Here is a 17,418-nt window from a genome sequence, read left to right on the forward strand (position 1 = left end):
GTGGGCAGGCTGACTATAGTATAGCCAGACTCCCAAAGCACCAAATAAATGAAATATCTTCTGTCTTGTTTGTTTACTTTTCTAACAGAAGAAATAATCCTGTATGTCTTGGAATTAGACCATCTATATCCATTACTTGTGAGGGCTGTACAGTATGAGTGCTTCTTTACTGTGCCATTAGAGAAGTGCCACACATATATATTATATATATTACATTGTATCCATATGGAAACTACAGATAAACGAAAATCAGCAAATTAAATATATGTAAGATAAACTTAGACTGCAACATAAAATCCCAACAAAACAGATATTCCCCGAGAACACAGTGTCCGTCAATGGCTGCTGACTGTGGGGATTTTCTGGCTCACATGCAATGTCCTCTGTCAGCACAGGTCATCACATCTAGGTTTGTAGGTAGAAAGATCTGGAAGATGAAAAAACGAGACAACATGGATAAAGAGAGAAGAGAACAAACCATGGAGGATGGAGAACAGATCAAGCTGAAGAACATATTCCACATATTCCAGGTAATGTGATTATTTATGGGTGGATGTATAAGATGTTTCCTGGTAAAGAGGGAGATGTAACTTATTCACATACAAGAGGTCACCTGGTTTGTCTGACTGTGACAAGTGTGAAATGGAAGACTTTCTGAATGACCTTAGGTGAAGATAGGCAAGAATTCAAGATTGTCTGTAAGGACTATGCGGAGCACAAGGTGCAATAAATCTCTCTCTGCAGGTAGCAAGTAAGATTAAAGGAATAAGAAATCATAACACAAAATGATTCTGACTACAGCGGCTATTTGGGGATATGTCCAGTCTATGAACAGGTCAAATTGTTTTGTACGGAACTTTTGGCCAAATGGAGAACAACCGATTGTAAGAAACATGACATATTAAAGGCATAAATACATGATAGGAAGTGATACAAGTGTAATACTGTGTGATTGGTGTTATTGTCAAGTCATAAAATTCCAAAATGCGCTGATGTTTTTTTCACTCTTTATTCCCACTGCTTGTTGGTATATTATAACATGTTGATGATGGAGTTGGAACAGAATTGATACAACTGATCTTTTGTATGTATACATGTCTCAATCGATCTTGAAAAGGGGGTCCAAGCAGTAGGATCCCTATATATCAACTTCCCTATGGATTGTTGAAATCTTAGGAATACTGCTTAAGACTTTCAATCACAAATGTTCTAATATAAAATAAAGTGTAAGCCACTGGATGATAATAGGAACACGGTAAATATATAAAACATAAGATGATAATAGGAGTGTAATGAATACAGTATACATGTTCAGGGTAACACAATATTGCATATGAAAAATTTTAATGCACTTGTAAAGAAATGCAACGATTGCGCTGTGCAAGTGTCCATGCCCATATAACAGAGAATGCTCTCATATACAGATGGGTCCACTCTTACCATGGCTTTAATTTCATTAAAGGGAATGTGTCATCAGAAAATGGCCTTTTGTTTGTATCTCATTTTTATGTTAACCAGATGCCAACCGAATATTGACTATATACACTCACCGGCCACTTTATTAGGTACACCATGCTAGTAACGGGTTGGACCCCCTTTTGCCTTCAGAACTGCCTCAATTCTTCGTGGCATAGATTCAACAAGGTGCTGGAAGCATTCCTCAGAGATTTTGGTCCATATTGACATGATGGCATCACACAGTTGCCGCAGATTTGTCGGCTGCACATCCATGATGCGAATCTCCCGTTCCACCACATCCCAAAGATGCTCTATTGGATTGAGATCTGGTGACTGTGGAGGCCATTGGAGTACAGTGAACTCATTGTCGTGTTCAAGAAACCAGTCTGAGATGATTCCAGCTTTATGACATGGCGCATTATCCTGCTGAAAGTAGCCATCAGATGTTGGGTACATTGTGGTCATAAAGGGATGGACATGGTCAGCAACAATACTCAGGTAGGCTTTGGCGTTGCAACGATGCTCAATTGGTACCAAGGGGCCCAAAGAGTGCCAAGAAAATATTCCCCACACCATGACACCACCACCACCAGCCTGAACCGTTGATACAAGGCAGGATGGATCCATGCTTTCATGTTGTTGACGCCAAATTCTGACCCTACCATCCGAATGTCGCAGCAGAAATCGAGACTCATCAGACCAGGCAACATTTTTCCAATCTTCAATTGTCCAATTTCGATGAGCTTGTGCAAATTGTAGCCTCAGTTTCCTGTTCTTAGCTGAAAGGAGTGGCACCCGGTGTGGTCTTCTGCTGCTGTAGCCCATCTGCCTCAAAGTTCGACGTACTGTGCGGCGTTCAGAGATGCTCTTCTGGCTACCTTGGTTGTAACGGGTGGCTATTTGAGTCACTGTTGCCTTTCTATCAGCTCGAACCAGTCTGGCCATTCTCCTCTGACCTCTGGCATCAACAACGCATTTCCGCCCACAGAACTGCCGCTCACTGGATGTTTTTTCTTTTTCGGACCATTCTCTGTAAACCTTAGAGATGGTTGTGCGTGAAAATCCCAGTAGATCAGCAGTTTCTGAAATACTCAGACCAGCCCTTCTGGCACCAACAACCATACCACGTTCAAAGGCACTCAAATCACCTTTCTTCCCCATACTGATGCTCGGTTTGAACTGCAGGAGATTGTCTTGACCATGTCTACATGCCTAAATGCACTGAGTTGCCGCCATGTGATTGGCTGATTAGAAATTAAGTGTTAACGAGCAGTTGGACAGGTGTACCTAATAAAGTGGCCGGTGAGTGTATATGTCTGGGAGATCATTAAAGGGGGAGATAAAGAGGTTGTGACATTATGGACACTTATGCCCTATTTATAGGACAGGGCCCAGGGAAAACATGTCCGATTTCTGGGGGCCGAGGTGACTGCTGCAAAGAAATCTTCTACAAAAAAACACATACAGGATACATACCCAACAGAATGACAGAATAACAGAATATTGTGAAGTCATGCTGTTTTGAAAAGCTGGTCATCTCATGATACACATATCAAAAAGTCTAAGGAAGGACAATGTCATATATTTATATATAAAGCTATATTTTACTAACAGTACTTTCTCTTACCCCTTTTAGTTTTTATGGGTTCCCGTCATATTCCCTCTCGTACAGTGCTGTTTGAGACAGAGAAGAATGGTGTGACCTACCGTATACCAGCACTTCTCTACATCCCACGTTGGTCGACTCTGTTGGCGTTCGCTGAAGAGAGGTTGAGCGCTGACGATGCCCATGCTAACCTACTTGTATTACGTCGTGGCATACTTTACCACAGCTACGTAGAGGTCAGGAGTGTGTGCACATTGTCAATTTCTGATAGAGTTTAGATTTTTGGGGTGTAACTAAAAGTTGCAAAGATGTCAGCTCTTTATACAAAGTGTTTTATATGCAAATTTTTAGACAGTAGACAGTTGCACTATTAGCAAACAACGACCACATGCACATGAACACCTTGATGCTACACATACAGGGGTTGGACAAAATAACTACAGCATCCCAATTAAATAGTCAAGTCAAACTTTTCCTGACACACTTGTCATCACCCATATGCATCTTTCTTTTTCCATCAGTCTCCTAGCTTATATTGGTTTTGAAAAACTTTATTACTTGCGCTGGTCTAAAAATCTGCTTATTTGTTTCAGTGGCTTGATATGTCAAACTTGACAGTTCCAGGGACCAATTGTGTACAACTGAAAGGGACATCTGTGACTGTGTTGCCGAGTTGATTGGTGTATAAAAGTCTACCCCTTCTAAGATCAAACCTCAGTATGCAAAGACTGGCAAAATATTGGCAGTAACATTGACATAGGAAGCTGTGGTTGAAAGTCAAAGCTAGATTTTAGTTTTCCTATTGCAGCACCTCCATAGATATCATCTTTGTTACACAACTGACTGTTGTCACTGCTACTGGCACCCTTAAAGTTGCATTTCGTTCTACAATAATTTGAGGAGCTGTAGTTTTGTAGCATTTGCTAACAATTCAATGAAGTGCTCTACTGTCCCTCAGGTCAAGCTTTGACTTTTGACCATAGTTGCTTCTCTCTGCACATGTTTTGCTTACCAGTAGCCCTTATTATAAACATCAATTCAGTCTAAGTCATACATCACATCAGTACCCTTTGACATTCAGATTTAACATATCAAACCCTTAATACAAATAAACAAATTTTTATAACAGCACAAGTAATAAAGTCTGTCAACAGCACTACAAGTTATGACACTGAAAATTATCTGTGATGGAACCTATGCTAGAGTTAAATGTAATAATAGGAGTGTGCTGATGATTTTGTCCAAACCCTGAAGGATGATTAAAATACTGTGGTTCCAATAAATCTACATGTTTGTCTATGGGAGTTTATCTAACACTAGAACTAGTAACACACTACTATTAAGTGTAGGGACATGCCGCATAGTTTCACTAAGTAAATATCTAGCACTTTCATTCTCCTGTGGGAAATTCTTAAGAGAAACCTGGTCGAGTTCTCTGAAAACTGGTTTCAGAAACTTTCCTCCAAATCATGACATCCTACAGCCGGTTTGGTAAGTTTAGGGGGCTTGACAATTTCCTTTTATTGACGTGCTCTAAAATAACCATTATGCTGTATGACAATATTTTTTTCTTACCACTAATATTCTAGTATACAGGGGCGCACCACTAATGAGGCGGAGTGCTGACATATTATTTTTGAGGGTTGCTGTAACTCATCAATCCTTCAATGATAGCGAAATGACTCTGCTCATTCTGTACTAATCTATGCAAATTTGATAAGTGAGCTGCAGAGAGCGGGACATTTCAGACAGATACTCTAGTAGTCTACCTGGCATAATGAAAATAGTTCAAGATATTATTTGTTAGATAAAAAAAGAAGTCCAGAAAGCAATACAAGGAACTTCAGATATCCATAAATAATTTATTGTATGTTGAATTGAGCTAGAAAAAATTGCTGCACCGTAGACAGTTACATTTGGATTAAAGAGGACCTTTCACTACCTCCACCAACTCCAGTTCTTAGCATCAGCTTATAGGCACTGATCCACTGATTTCAGTGCAGATGCATTTTTTTCTGTTGCCCCCACCATTCTCAAGCAATTTATGCAGTAACTTATAGTGCCTGATACGTTACTTAGGCTCTCTACTCTCAGGTGGGTGGTGTCAGGCAGGAGCAGGTAAGGGGTATGATTCAGAGCCCCAATCAGAGGCAGCTAATGTCGGAGGTCAGAATCACACCCCTTGTCTGCTCCTGCTTAACCCCACCCATCTAACAGTACAGACCCTAAATAGTATATTAGGCACCATAAAAAAAAGCATTGATTTTGATAGGGGCTAGTGCAAAAAGTCAAACTGTGCCAGAATCAGAGTAGTAGTGGCTCTTAAATGATACAAAAATTTGGACTTGGCAGAGGTGGTGAAAGGTCCCAAAGAGGAATGTGGCTCCCAGTTGCCATCTTATCCAGCAGAGTTCAGAAGCAAAACTAGTCTGATATGTTATTAACATAACAACATGAAGAGTAATATGAATTAACATAACATTTCCTTAAAGGGTTTTCCCATGAACACAACCCTGTTTAAATGTGAAGACAATAAATAGTTATACTTTCTATGGTCAGAAACACAGCCATGATTTTTCTTATCGTGGCAAGATTATCTTCTAATACATGAAGTGTCCTTACTTGCTAAATAAATCATGGCTGACTTTCTGACAAGTGCCAGACATTAGAGCGTTCCTGGGTTTATGACTGTATCCATTGACAAATTATCAAGACAAAACACTGTCACTACTAAAGTGGTTAGAAAAAAAATCCATAAAACTCAAATTTGTAAACTATTTATTTTTGTAAAAAGGTTTAACTTTTTGTATTGTCTATGGGGGTGAGCTGATCTTGACTTTTCAGGATCGATTTTAAAATCCGATTTCCGATCATTTATCATTCGAACCCGATCTTGATCCCAATTCCGATCCCAATGCAAGTCAATGGGATTTTTTTATTAATCGGAGATCGGATTTTAAAAGCAATCCTACCCCCTGGTGTCCACTCACCTCCAGAGATGGCTGGTCCTGTGCCCCGTGCCTTCATTCTTCGCCTCGCTGCTGCTCCACGCTGCTTTTCTTCCTTCGCTGCCCCCTCCCTTCCAGGTTAGGAGAGTGTGGGCCGGTTAGGAGAGTATGGGCGGGTACTGGGAGGGGAGACGTCACGTCTCCCTGCCCACACTCTGAGCCACAAGCCCCGCCTACCTAGCAATTTAAACACTAACCTGGGAGGCGGGGCAGCGAGGCAAGAAGAAGGAGGGCACTGGAGCAGCCATCTCTAGAGGTAAGTAGCTGCTAGAGATTTAGTTTAGCCTTCCATTCGAATGAATGGAGGCAGCTGGCGCGCAGGGAGTTAAGGCTGTGTGTCGGCTGCTTCCATTCATTCCTATGGAACTGCAGCGGAGCCTTCACACTGAATATACAGCATATACTCAGTGTGAAGGCTAAGCAATGAATTGTGGGAAAAATCACCGATCTCGATCCCACATAAAAAGATTGTGTTCGGAATTCCGATGGCGATCGTGAAATTTTCTCGATCGCCGATCAGAATCCGATCTTTTCCGAACACGATCGCTCAACCCTAATTGTCTACAAATTCAGACGTGGTCATGGATGTGAAAAACCACATTAAGTTATATATAATAGTAAATATATACAAATAAATAAAGGCTTATCGTGTCTTCCTGCAGTGGGAGGATATGTTTGCCGTGGAGAGAGCCCACTTGCCTGGACACCGATCAATGAACCCTTGTCCAGTCTATGATGACTTTACCGGACAGATCTTCCTTTTCTTCATTGCTGTCTATGGCAGGACCACAGAACAGTACCAGATCAACACCGGCCATAACCTAACAAGACTGTGTTACGTAACAAGCTCAGACCAGGGCAGGACATGGAGCGATGTCACGGATTTGACTCAGAGGGTCATTGGAGAATCACTAAAAGGTAAAACAAACCAAAAAAGACATGTATGAGTATAGTGTCTAACCTCAGGATCCCAATAAATGTTTTAATAAAGTGATCAATTTCTCTTAGTACACATCACTTAGGAAAAAATTTTAAATTATAAAAAGTTGTAAGTTAGTCACAAATTAACAAAAAGTTTGAATGAGCATAAACATGTATTGGGCAAGTTATTAAGTCTGGCATGTCTTACACCACTCACACATAGGCAATTGACCACAAGCATGCCTTGAGCTGGTGGTCAGACTGGTGATCACATGACCCCGCTTGTATAGATGCATCTGCGTTGTTACACAGTTAGTATATTGCTGGAGCGTTAGCATTATATGTCCATTACCTGGATTTCCTAGAGGGCACCTTTAAATGATAATTTGGTAAAAATCAATTTTCACATTGTGGCTCTCAGTTCCTCTATAAAGAAGTATTCAGAGCAAGCGGCTATAGCGCACAATGCGATGAATAGCTATTTTTATCTGCTCTATTTGCATCTATTGTTCCCATTTTAGTCTTGTTATTGCCCATATGGGAGGGAATGATCACTGATATTGAGAATATTAACCTGTTGGTGTCTCTATAAAGACTGGGATGATTCCATTGTTGTAACTGTCCATTATTTTTTTATGTACAGAGTGGGCAACCTTTGCCTTGGGACCAGGACATGGCATCCAGCTAAAAACCGGTCGTCTCCTTTTACCTGCCTACACCTATCACATAGAATACAGAAACTGCTTTGGGAAACTCTGTCATACTACCCCAAGAGCATTTGCCTTCCGCAGTGATGATCATGGGAAGACTTGGACATTTGGAGACCTGGTCCCAAACCTGCAAACGATTGAGTGCCAGCTAGTATCGGTGGATGAGGAAGATGGCAGCAATGTCTTGTATTGCAATGCCAGAAGCTCTTTAGGATTCAGAGTCCAAGCCCTGAGTTCTGATAATGGTATTGCCTTCCAGCAAGGTCAACTAGTGGAGAAGCTGGTGGAGACAGCTAGTGGATGCCATGGGAGTGTTGTTGGTTTTCCTGCACCACTACAATTTCTATCGAGAGTTAGTGTGAAAAATTCACTACCACAGCAGCCTCTGAATGCAGCCAACGTGGCCAAGACATCATACATAGGAACTAAAAGTGTACATCAACAGCTTCACAATGGTGGGAACAGTCTAGAACACCACCAACTAAAAGTACAGAGCAATATCTGCATGATAATGCTTCACAAACAGTCAAAAGGGAAGGCAACCGGCATAGACAACAGGGATAATAGGGTACAATTATTATCTGAGTCAAAAGACTTGCAAGTACAAAAAAGAGTTTCTAAGACTGGCTACCAATTCCAGTTGCCTACTTGGGTCTTGTACTCCCACCCAACTAACTCTCGGATCCGTGTGAATCTTGGCGTTTACCTCAGCCCATACCCTAAAGATGCCGATAGCTGGACAAGCCCTTGGATTATCTATGAAGGACCAAGCGCCTACTCTGACCTTGCTTATATAGAGTTACGGACTGAAGAACTTGGAGCACCAGGGTCTACCCCTTTAATTGTCTTTGCATGTCTTTATGAAAATGGTATAACATCTCCCTATGAGCAGATATCATTCAGCATGTTTACATTATATGAAGTCATCCAGAACCTGCCTCCTAATCCTGCCCGTCACCATGCACCTCTAAAACAAGACGGCAAAAGAGGACTTTGTTCACCATCTTGAGAGACTACATAATGTAAAGTGTCAGATGTTGGGTTCTTGTTCTATGTCGGTATTTCTCAATGTTTTAACCCATGCACCCCCTGCTGAAATAAATGACATATAAGTAACCCGATGGTTACACGCTGTGCTGATCCTGATATAAGTTGATATGATACATCATGAAGACAGCATCCCCAAGAAACATAATGGGGCAGATTTACAATGAGGAGGGTGCACCTAATATATAATGAGGTACAAGCTGCCTGATAAATGGGAACTCTAGATGGGAAATGTCTGCCAGCTCATCGCTAAAGCTCTTAGGCTCCATGTACACGACCAAGTGTGCTGTTCCAATATGGAGCCAAGTTTGCAGTGCAATACACTCGAATGCTTGTGTACATGAGCCCGAACAGGTAGATGCAGCAAGGGCATTATGCATGGGATATGCATAGGGTATTATTGACTTTAAAAAGTGAGGTTAGGTCTTAACGTAATTCTCATATATCAAATCTGCACCAATGAAAATTTGTGGATTTTGTAGCAATAACCATCTGTATATTTGGTGGCCACCACTGGTAATAATATACGAGTCAGTGGTCTCAGGGGTCACTGTAGATGGTCTGGTGACATCACTCACATATGTCACCAGTGCTTTGCCAAAGGCCACAGAGACCTCTAAATTAGTCTTCATGGCCATATGATAACCAGGACTCATAGTAAGAAAAAACCTAGCTCACATACCTTTTTCTGGTCGCAGTGTCCACACAACACTCCAAAAAACGCATTAACCATCTGGGAGAGACACAAACTGATCTGTAAAATATTGCACAAGGACAGGAGAATGAAGAAACTGGAATGCCAGGCCTCAATGTGTGGAGGTTCAATACAGTCGCTGCTCCAGGAGGAAGTTTCCAGAAACAAGATCGCCGAGCTACAAGGCGGGAAAGAGAAAGTTGTTAATTTAATGTATGGTTACAATATTTTATATAGGACAAGACAGTGCTGCTATAGTTATATGATGATATGGTTACCAAGCGTCTGCATCTCACATATACAGTAATAGATTCCACATCTCAGTTTATATAGAAGGTGCAGCAGTCCTCTGCACAGTCAAGGCTTTTATAGTAACAATGTAAAATGTAATAAATAAGACAATAGCTTCTACTAGGTTCTGTATCCCATCTTCAATCTATTTTACTGGTGCTATGACTAAGGCTGGAGACTCTGCAGAATCCGCTTACAACCAGCGGAGAGAAAAGTCCTGCAAAGAAGATTTTTCTCTCTACCAGTTCTATACTGAAACCGGGCAGAAACCCGACGGACCCCATTATAGACTATTTCATGTTTCCACTTGTAACCACTTTTTAAACAGCCAGGGTCTCCATCTTTTGGGTCCCCATGGAGTCCCAAATGACCAAAACTTGAATGCTAATGTGAACCTAGTATTAGGGATGCATATTCACATAAGTCATGGGTATGTCCAGGACAAGCCACTTGCACAGTCTCATTGCAGTACTTTGGGCATTTGCATATGGGTTGCTATATAGATACATACTATTTAACTTAATGCAACTTACCTGTTCTTCAAGGGTTTGAATTTAAGATAGCCCCATTTCTGTGCTCCTCCATCATCCACTTGGAACAAGCAGTAGGGACCATTGAATAACCCAGTGACAGAGATTGAAAGAGAAATTGCAGCTCCAAGCAAAGCCACCAAGGAAGAAATACCAGATAGAAGCATCTGAAAAAAGAAAAATAATAGTAGTAGTAATAATAATAATAATAATAATAATAATAATAATAATGTGGTAACTTAGGATATCATTACTAATAGTGTCTGGTATTTCTATATTCCAGCACTGCTCAATCTTATTCAATAGAAGTTGCAGCATCAGCACCATCAGGGTCCCTTTGTGGCTCCTTTCACTTACATTATGTAAGTGTCTGTTGTGGACACTTATCCCTTTTCACAGGACAGGGGACAAGTGTCCAATCGCTGGGGTTTGATCAATGGGTTCCCCAATGATCTGAAGGATGGTTTGACCGGAAGTCCCCCTAATGTCTCCTTGTGAATGGAATACCAGTGAGCTTGTGTTACTCGTGTTCCATTCACTGCCATGGGGCTGCCAAGGTTGTAATCACTAGCAGATCCACACAGTAGCGAATTCACACAAGCTCGCTGACCCTATATTCACAAGGAAGCTTTATGGAGACTTTCGAGATCACTGGGAGACCCAGCATTTGGGCCTCAGTGATTAGACACAACTCCTGTCCTGTGGTTAGGGATAAGTGTTCATAATGGCAGAACCCCTCAAGGAATAGCAGGGCAACACAGCCATCTTTGGTCTCACAATGGGAGCCATTGTGAGTCTCCTCTTCCTATATACTGGTTCCTCTACTCTCCTTATTTTGACAATTTGATAGTCTGATGAAGGTCCAACGTGGGCTGAAAAGTCACAATTAACCATCGTATATTGGATTGCATATGGATAAAACTATGTTTGCATGTTACTGAGTGCTTGAACCCTTTATCACCACAAACTTTAATGTCCCCCCAACAGAATTTTGGACGCCATCACTGCTCCCATATAATATAATGACACCATCTGGTCCCTCATGGGGACCAGTGAAGGAGCAATTGTATTGGGGAAACCAATGAAGGGGCTACTGTATGGAGGGACTAGTGAAGGGACCACTGTATGGACCACTTGTGCCCCCCTCCCCCCATACAGTGGAATTAGCACATTACTTACATGTCTGCTTCCTGCTCCCGGTACACATGACATCACAACAGTGCATCCGGAGCAGGAACCAGGGACAGCAGAAAACTGGTGTAAATGATGATAAATCTAATGGAGTCAGAAAGTAGCATGAGTTGTTTTTTAAAATGTAGACTGTGAGCAATCTATGTTTTTCCCTATCAGTATATCTTTGGAGTATGGGAGGAAATACACACAAACACAGGGAGAACATACAAATGCCTTGCAGGTGTTGTCCTTGGCAGGATTCAAACCCAGGACTCCAGCGCTGCAAGGCTACAGTGCTAACTACAGAGCCACTGTGCTGCCCCTATAAAGTGGCATGACTTTTTTATGGCAGTTGGATAGGCACCTAGAATCAATTGGTAAACCTTAGATATCCCAGCCTGACACTGGCCTGAGGTGTTGCTATTAAGTCATCAAAATATGCATTGTTAAAGTTCCAGATATAGGTAGCCTGCATGTTTTCTTATAAATCTATAGATCAAGATCTCTCCCATAGCCAGCCAATACTCAGATATTGTTCCATTTTGTTTTAATCTCCATTTGGATTTTACTCTTGATGCTGTAGAAGTGCCATACAATCCCTGAGAAATAACAAAGACATCATCATTAAACCAGCGGACAAGGGTGGCGCTATAGTCATGATGAACACATCAGACTACATACAGGAGGCACACAGACAACTGACTGACACACACTACTACTCCAAATTGGATTCAGACCCCACAGTGGAATACTCCAAAAAACTGAAAAAGGTGATCTCCGGCCTATCTGATGGAGCAATAAGCCTAAGCAGCCTCATACCAGCAAGCCCTAGGACAGGGACTTTTTATATGCTTCCAAAACTGCACAAACCTGGGAACCCAGGGAGACCGATCATCTCATGTGTTGGGACTCTCACTGAACAGATCTCTGGATGGGTGGAGGGGACTCTTAAACCCTTAGTGAAGGATACAGCCAGCTACCTTCAGGACACCACAGACCTATTAAATAAACTATCCACTATAGGTCCCCTTCCAGATGGAACCATCCTGGCCACCATGGATGTAGAATCCCTGTACTCCAACATCCCACACCAGGACGGTATAAACGCCTGCCAGTTTTTCATGGAAAAGCGAGGTATGAATGCTGAATTAGTGGTGAAACTGACAAAATTCATCCTCACTCACAATTACTTCTCCTTTGGTGACTGCATCTATTTACAACGGACCGGCACCGCAATGGGGAGCAAAATGGCGCCGCAGTACGCTAATTTCTTCATGGCCAAGCTTGAGAGTGACTTCCTATCCACCTGCACCATCAGACCTATGGCCTACTATCGCTTCATTGATGATATCCTAATTGTTTGGACCGGGTCTGAGAAACAGCTGAAAACCTTCCATGAACAATTCAACCAGTTCCATCCCACCATCAACCTGACGCTCAATCACTCCTTCTCTGAAATAAACTTCCTGGACGCAGTCATTAAGATACAGGACAACAAAATTGAGACATCGCTGTATCGGAAACCAATTGACTGCCCTACCTACCTAAGATGGGATAGCTTTCATCCTAAACACATAAAGAACTCCATTGTATACAGCCAAGCCATCAGATACCATCGCATATGTTCAAACCCTGCAGATAGAGACGAACACCTTGGGGGCCTCAAAAACACATTCTTGAGGCAGGGTTACCATCCAAGATCAGTTGATAACCAAATCACCAGGGCCACCAGAATACCAAGATCGGAGTTATTAAAATACAATACCAAACAGGAAAACAATCGGGTGCCCCTGGTCGTCACATATAACCCCCACCTGGAGACGCTGAGAGGAATCACACGCAAATTACATCCACTACTGCAAAAAGACAACCGTCTAAAATCCATATTTCCAGACCCCCCACTCCTGTGCTACAGACAGCCACCAAACCTCAGGAATATGGTTATTAGCAGCTCACTGTCACCTCCAACTAACAAAGGAACATTTCCATGTGGACAGAAGAGGTGCAAGACCTGCCTCCACATACTGACCACCGACAGGATAGAGATACCAAACTCTAACAGGGAATATAAAGTCCCAGGAACGTTCACCTGTAACACACCTAATGTGGTGTATTTGATCATTTGCACCAAATGTTCCACTGAAAATCTGTATGTTGGAGAGACTGGACAGAAACTCAGAATGAGAATTAATTCACATCGCCATACAATCAAACAACAGAGAACTGATCTTCCCGTGCCAAAACATTTCTGCCAGGAAGATCATAACATCACCGATCACATGAAAATCTTGATCTTAAAAGGGAACTTTAAATCAAGGAAACAGCGACTGATTTATGAGTACAAGCCCATGACCCTATTCAAGACGCTGGACAATGGAATGAACGTTTCACGTGGGTTTATGTCTTTCTATACAGATTACTGAACTAAGACAGCCATTAAGATAGGAACCTGGGATCTGGCAATTGATTGTTTGTTGTTATAAGTATATAGTAATAAGCCTCTTCCCCCCTCCCTCCTGTAATCCTACCCCTGTGTCCAGTTATAAATATGCAGCCTCTAGAAAGTGTTTTTAGATATATCTGAAGAAGGAGCTCTGAGGAAGCTTCGAAACGTCATATTCTGTCATCATTATGAGTTAGCCATTAAAAAAAGGTATCACCTACTGAAGACTTGCAAAGTTTTTTTTTATATATATATTTCATAACCACTGGCTAACACGGTACCAAAACAAACATTTTCCTTTTACCAAAGTGACAGTAGTGAATATTCAGTGGTAATGGCTGCGGTGATGGCATACTGTATGGGGTGGGGGCATACCTGGTGGAAATGGAGGACCCACAAAAGTCAGACAGATTTTTTAATAAAGCTGTTCTAGAGTATCCATAATCCTAAACTCTGGTAAGTTCTGCCCCTTCTGTTTCTCAGTATTTTCACATTTGTAAATTTACATATGATCTTGGTTCTTTCCCATTTGTCATATACCATATGTCCGGTCATATAGAAAGAGGCTGAGGGCTAAACTAGTATTCAGACTGGTCATTCATAGGACATAACTCATGAAGTGATTAATAAGCCTAAGGTCCCCCACTACTTACATCACAGCGAGGTCCACAGCAAGACAACCTTTCCACTTTAAAGCCAGTCATGGTGATTTGTACACTGGCCAGAAGCACCTAGGAGTCAGATGATAATATTATTATTAATAACTAACGACTCTATGAATTGTATAGTCAAGCGATACAGGGCCCCTTCACACGGCGTAAGCACTCGGCTCATTCCGAGCCATACACGCGAGCGCTTCTAAACACTTCCCATTCACTTCAATGGGAGCACGCGTAAAGCCGGCTTTACGAGCGCTCCCATTGAAGTGAATGGGAAGTGTTTAGAAGCGCTCGCGTGTACGGCTCGGAATGAGCCGAGCGCTTACGCCGTGTGAAGGGGCCCTAATACATAGACTAAAGACCTGTCCCTACAATTGAGACTTGTCTGAGATTAATAGGACTGAACAGCGATACACAACATTTATCTAAAGCCCTTTTTGTTTAGTTTTTCTACAAGTCATCCTCAGCAGAATAGATAGGTAAAGACAGACACATAACATGGCATCAAAGGTGTAATAGACAAGATAACAAAGTCTAATATATAAATTAGCAGGGAGTAATGGAGCATAAAGCCCCCCTAGACTTCAAACATACAACACAGACATACCAATTGCACACATAGAAAAGATCACATTTGTTGATCCCTTACAACTGCAAATGTGCATGAAACGTAATCCTAGTTCTAGGGTCGTCCAGTTTCAGACAAATATTGACAGACAAATGTTATACAATTTTCCAATATACTTTCTGTATCAGCTAGTCACGGTTTCTAGATCTCTGCTTGTTCTCATTCATTGTTTACTTTCAGTGGATAAGAATCAGTCCATTGTCATGTGATATAAAGTCCATGGTCATGTGATATACAGTCCATGGTCATGTGATATAAAGTCCATGGTCATGTGATATAAAGTCCATGGTCATGTGATATACAGTCCATGGTCATGTGATATAAAGTCCATGGTCATGTGATATACAGTCCATGGTCATGTGATATAAAGTCCATGGTCATGTGATATACAGTCCATGGTCATGTGATATAAAGTCCATGGTCATGTGATATACAGTCCATGGTCATGTGATATAAAGTCCATGGTCATGTGATATACAGTCCATGGTCATGTGATATACAGTCCATGGTCATGTGACAGGTGCACAGATCATTACTAGGCAGGTGTCTGATAACTGTGCTGTGACCATAATGCGCAGTACACCTGTGTTCTCATCACATGACCATGCACTGATTTTTATCCACTAGAAGTAAGCAGAATAATTTACAGCAAGCAGAGATCTAGAAAACCATGAGGAACTCATAGAAACTATATTGTAAAATTGTACAACTTTTCATTATACAAACATTAACATTTGTATTTCAATATTTGTATGAAACTGAACAACCCCTTTAATTAGGAGGCTCCGTTGCAGATTCTGTCACTTTTGCAACATCCAGCATAAGAGAAACCTAATCTAATTGGGGTTTTGATCGTCTTGTTGCCTTTGATCCTACTTTGTTTTATGCTGAAATTCTGCCTTATCTAAGGTAGGTCATAAAGACTAGTAAGTCCTCGTCCTCTAACTGAAAATTGAATAAATTTGCTGAAAATATCCCATTATTGTCTTTTCTGTAAGATTTCGGCAAGGTTGGAACATGCAAAAAATCCTGCAGACCAATAACCAGTAGAGACCAGGCTATCTCCTGCCTACTTTTATTAATCGCTAGCCTCTGCCCGCGACTTCGTCTGCATGTTGTTGGCATCGATGAGCCGTCTATATTCAGCAAATTACTGCAATCAATGATTCAACTGCTGCTGTGTTTTGGCAGCTCTGAAGCTGGCCTGCCACTGAGCTCGTTCCTTGCACCGTGCCTGTGATTGTTCCGGCATCTCAGCAGATAGCTGGGACGCCATTTAATAAGGGTGTTATTGGCGTTGATGATCCGTCTGCTCCGGTGTTTCGGCAGCTCTCAAGCTGGCCTGCTGCTGAACTTGTTCCTTGCACTGTACCTGTGATTGTTCCAGCATCTCAGCAGCTTGCTGAGATGCCATATAATGAGTGTGTTGTTGGTGTCAATGATCCACCTGCTCCGGCACTTCAGCTGCTCTGAGAGCTGCTTGATGCCTAGCTTGCACAATCCTCCTCACCTCCGTGCCTGAGGAGAACTCTGCTGACTTCTGGATACCTTCATAGCTCTCATTTTTTTAATTTTGCGACAAATTAGATTTTCTTTTTCCCAGCATGTTTAAAATTGGCAAACTGCCAATTTGGATTAAAGGTGTTTTCCCATGTCAGCACGCTACCTACAGGACACAGAACACTTATGCAGATCAGATATTATGCAGATGCTTGGACACAATGGACTCAGTGTTAGCTGTGTGTTTACATTGCCTGCTGCCGGCAAGAGTAGTTTAATATAGTAAATGAACATAAATTCATAACAGTTATGAAGCCATGTCATTTACCAGGATAAAAAGTAGCCTATGTGTTAATCGAGGGTAATACTACTATCTATGTGAGAAATTTCATCCAAATCCGTTCAGCGTTTTTTGAGTGATTGAGTAACAAACATCCAAACTTTCACATTTATGACATTAGAAATATGATTTATTTTCTTATCATTCTTTTTAACATAATGAAATACTGTGATTTATGTAACCAGAAATCTACATACAAATGTAACTTTCACAAGCCAACCAACACAACTTACCATGAGTCCTCCTGCCCAAACTCCTGACATAGACGTGGCATAGCGACTGATCTGTTGTCTTTTGAGGTATGACCCATCAAGGTTGGGGAAGATGAGGAAAAGGTTTGCAGCAATAGAGAACATAGCCAGTAACATGAGAGAGAGTCCAGTACAGCGGGCACACTTTCCTACACACAT

General features: G+C 41.6%; 2 protein-coding genes across 2 annotated transcripts; one reads left to right on the forward strand and one right to left on the reverse strand.

Moving 5' to 3' along the window:
• The first annotated feature begins 426 nt into the window (after positions 1–426).
• Positions 427–8,712, forward strand: LOC142196796 (sialidase-4-like). Its single transcript, XM_075266776.1, has 4 exons — positions 427–530; positions 3,095–3,300; positions 6,735–6,990; positions 7,637–8,712. The coding sequence occupies exons 2-4, from the start codon at positions 3,100–3,102 to the stop codon at positions 8,710–8,712; spliced, it is 1,533 nt and encodes a 510-aa protein (XP_075122877.1). The 5' UTR covers positions 427–530; positions 3,095–3,099.
• A 115-nt stretch (positions 8,713–8,827) lies between these two features.
• On the reverse strand, positions 8,828–17,418 carry TM4SF19 (transmembrane 4 L six family member 19). Its single transcript, XM_075269591.1, has 4 exons — positions 17,242–17,418; positions 10,269–10,432; positions 9,433–9,622; positions 8,828–8,845 (listed from the first exon to the last, which is right to left on the reverse strand). The coding sequence occupies exons 1-4, from the start codon at positions 17,416–17,418 to the stop codon at positions 8,828–8,830; spliced, it is 549 nt and encodes a 182-aa protein (XP_075125692.1).

The sequence above is a fragment of the Leptodactylus fuscus genome, chromosome 3, assembly GCF_031893055.1.
Source record: "Leptodactylus fuscus isolate aLepFus1 chromosome 3, aLepFus1.hap2, whole genome shotgun sequence".
In the NCBI taxonomy this organism is placed as follows: domain Eukaryota; kingdom Metazoa; phylum Chordata; class Amphibia; order Anura; family Leptodactylidae; genus Leptodactylus; species Leptodactylus fuscus.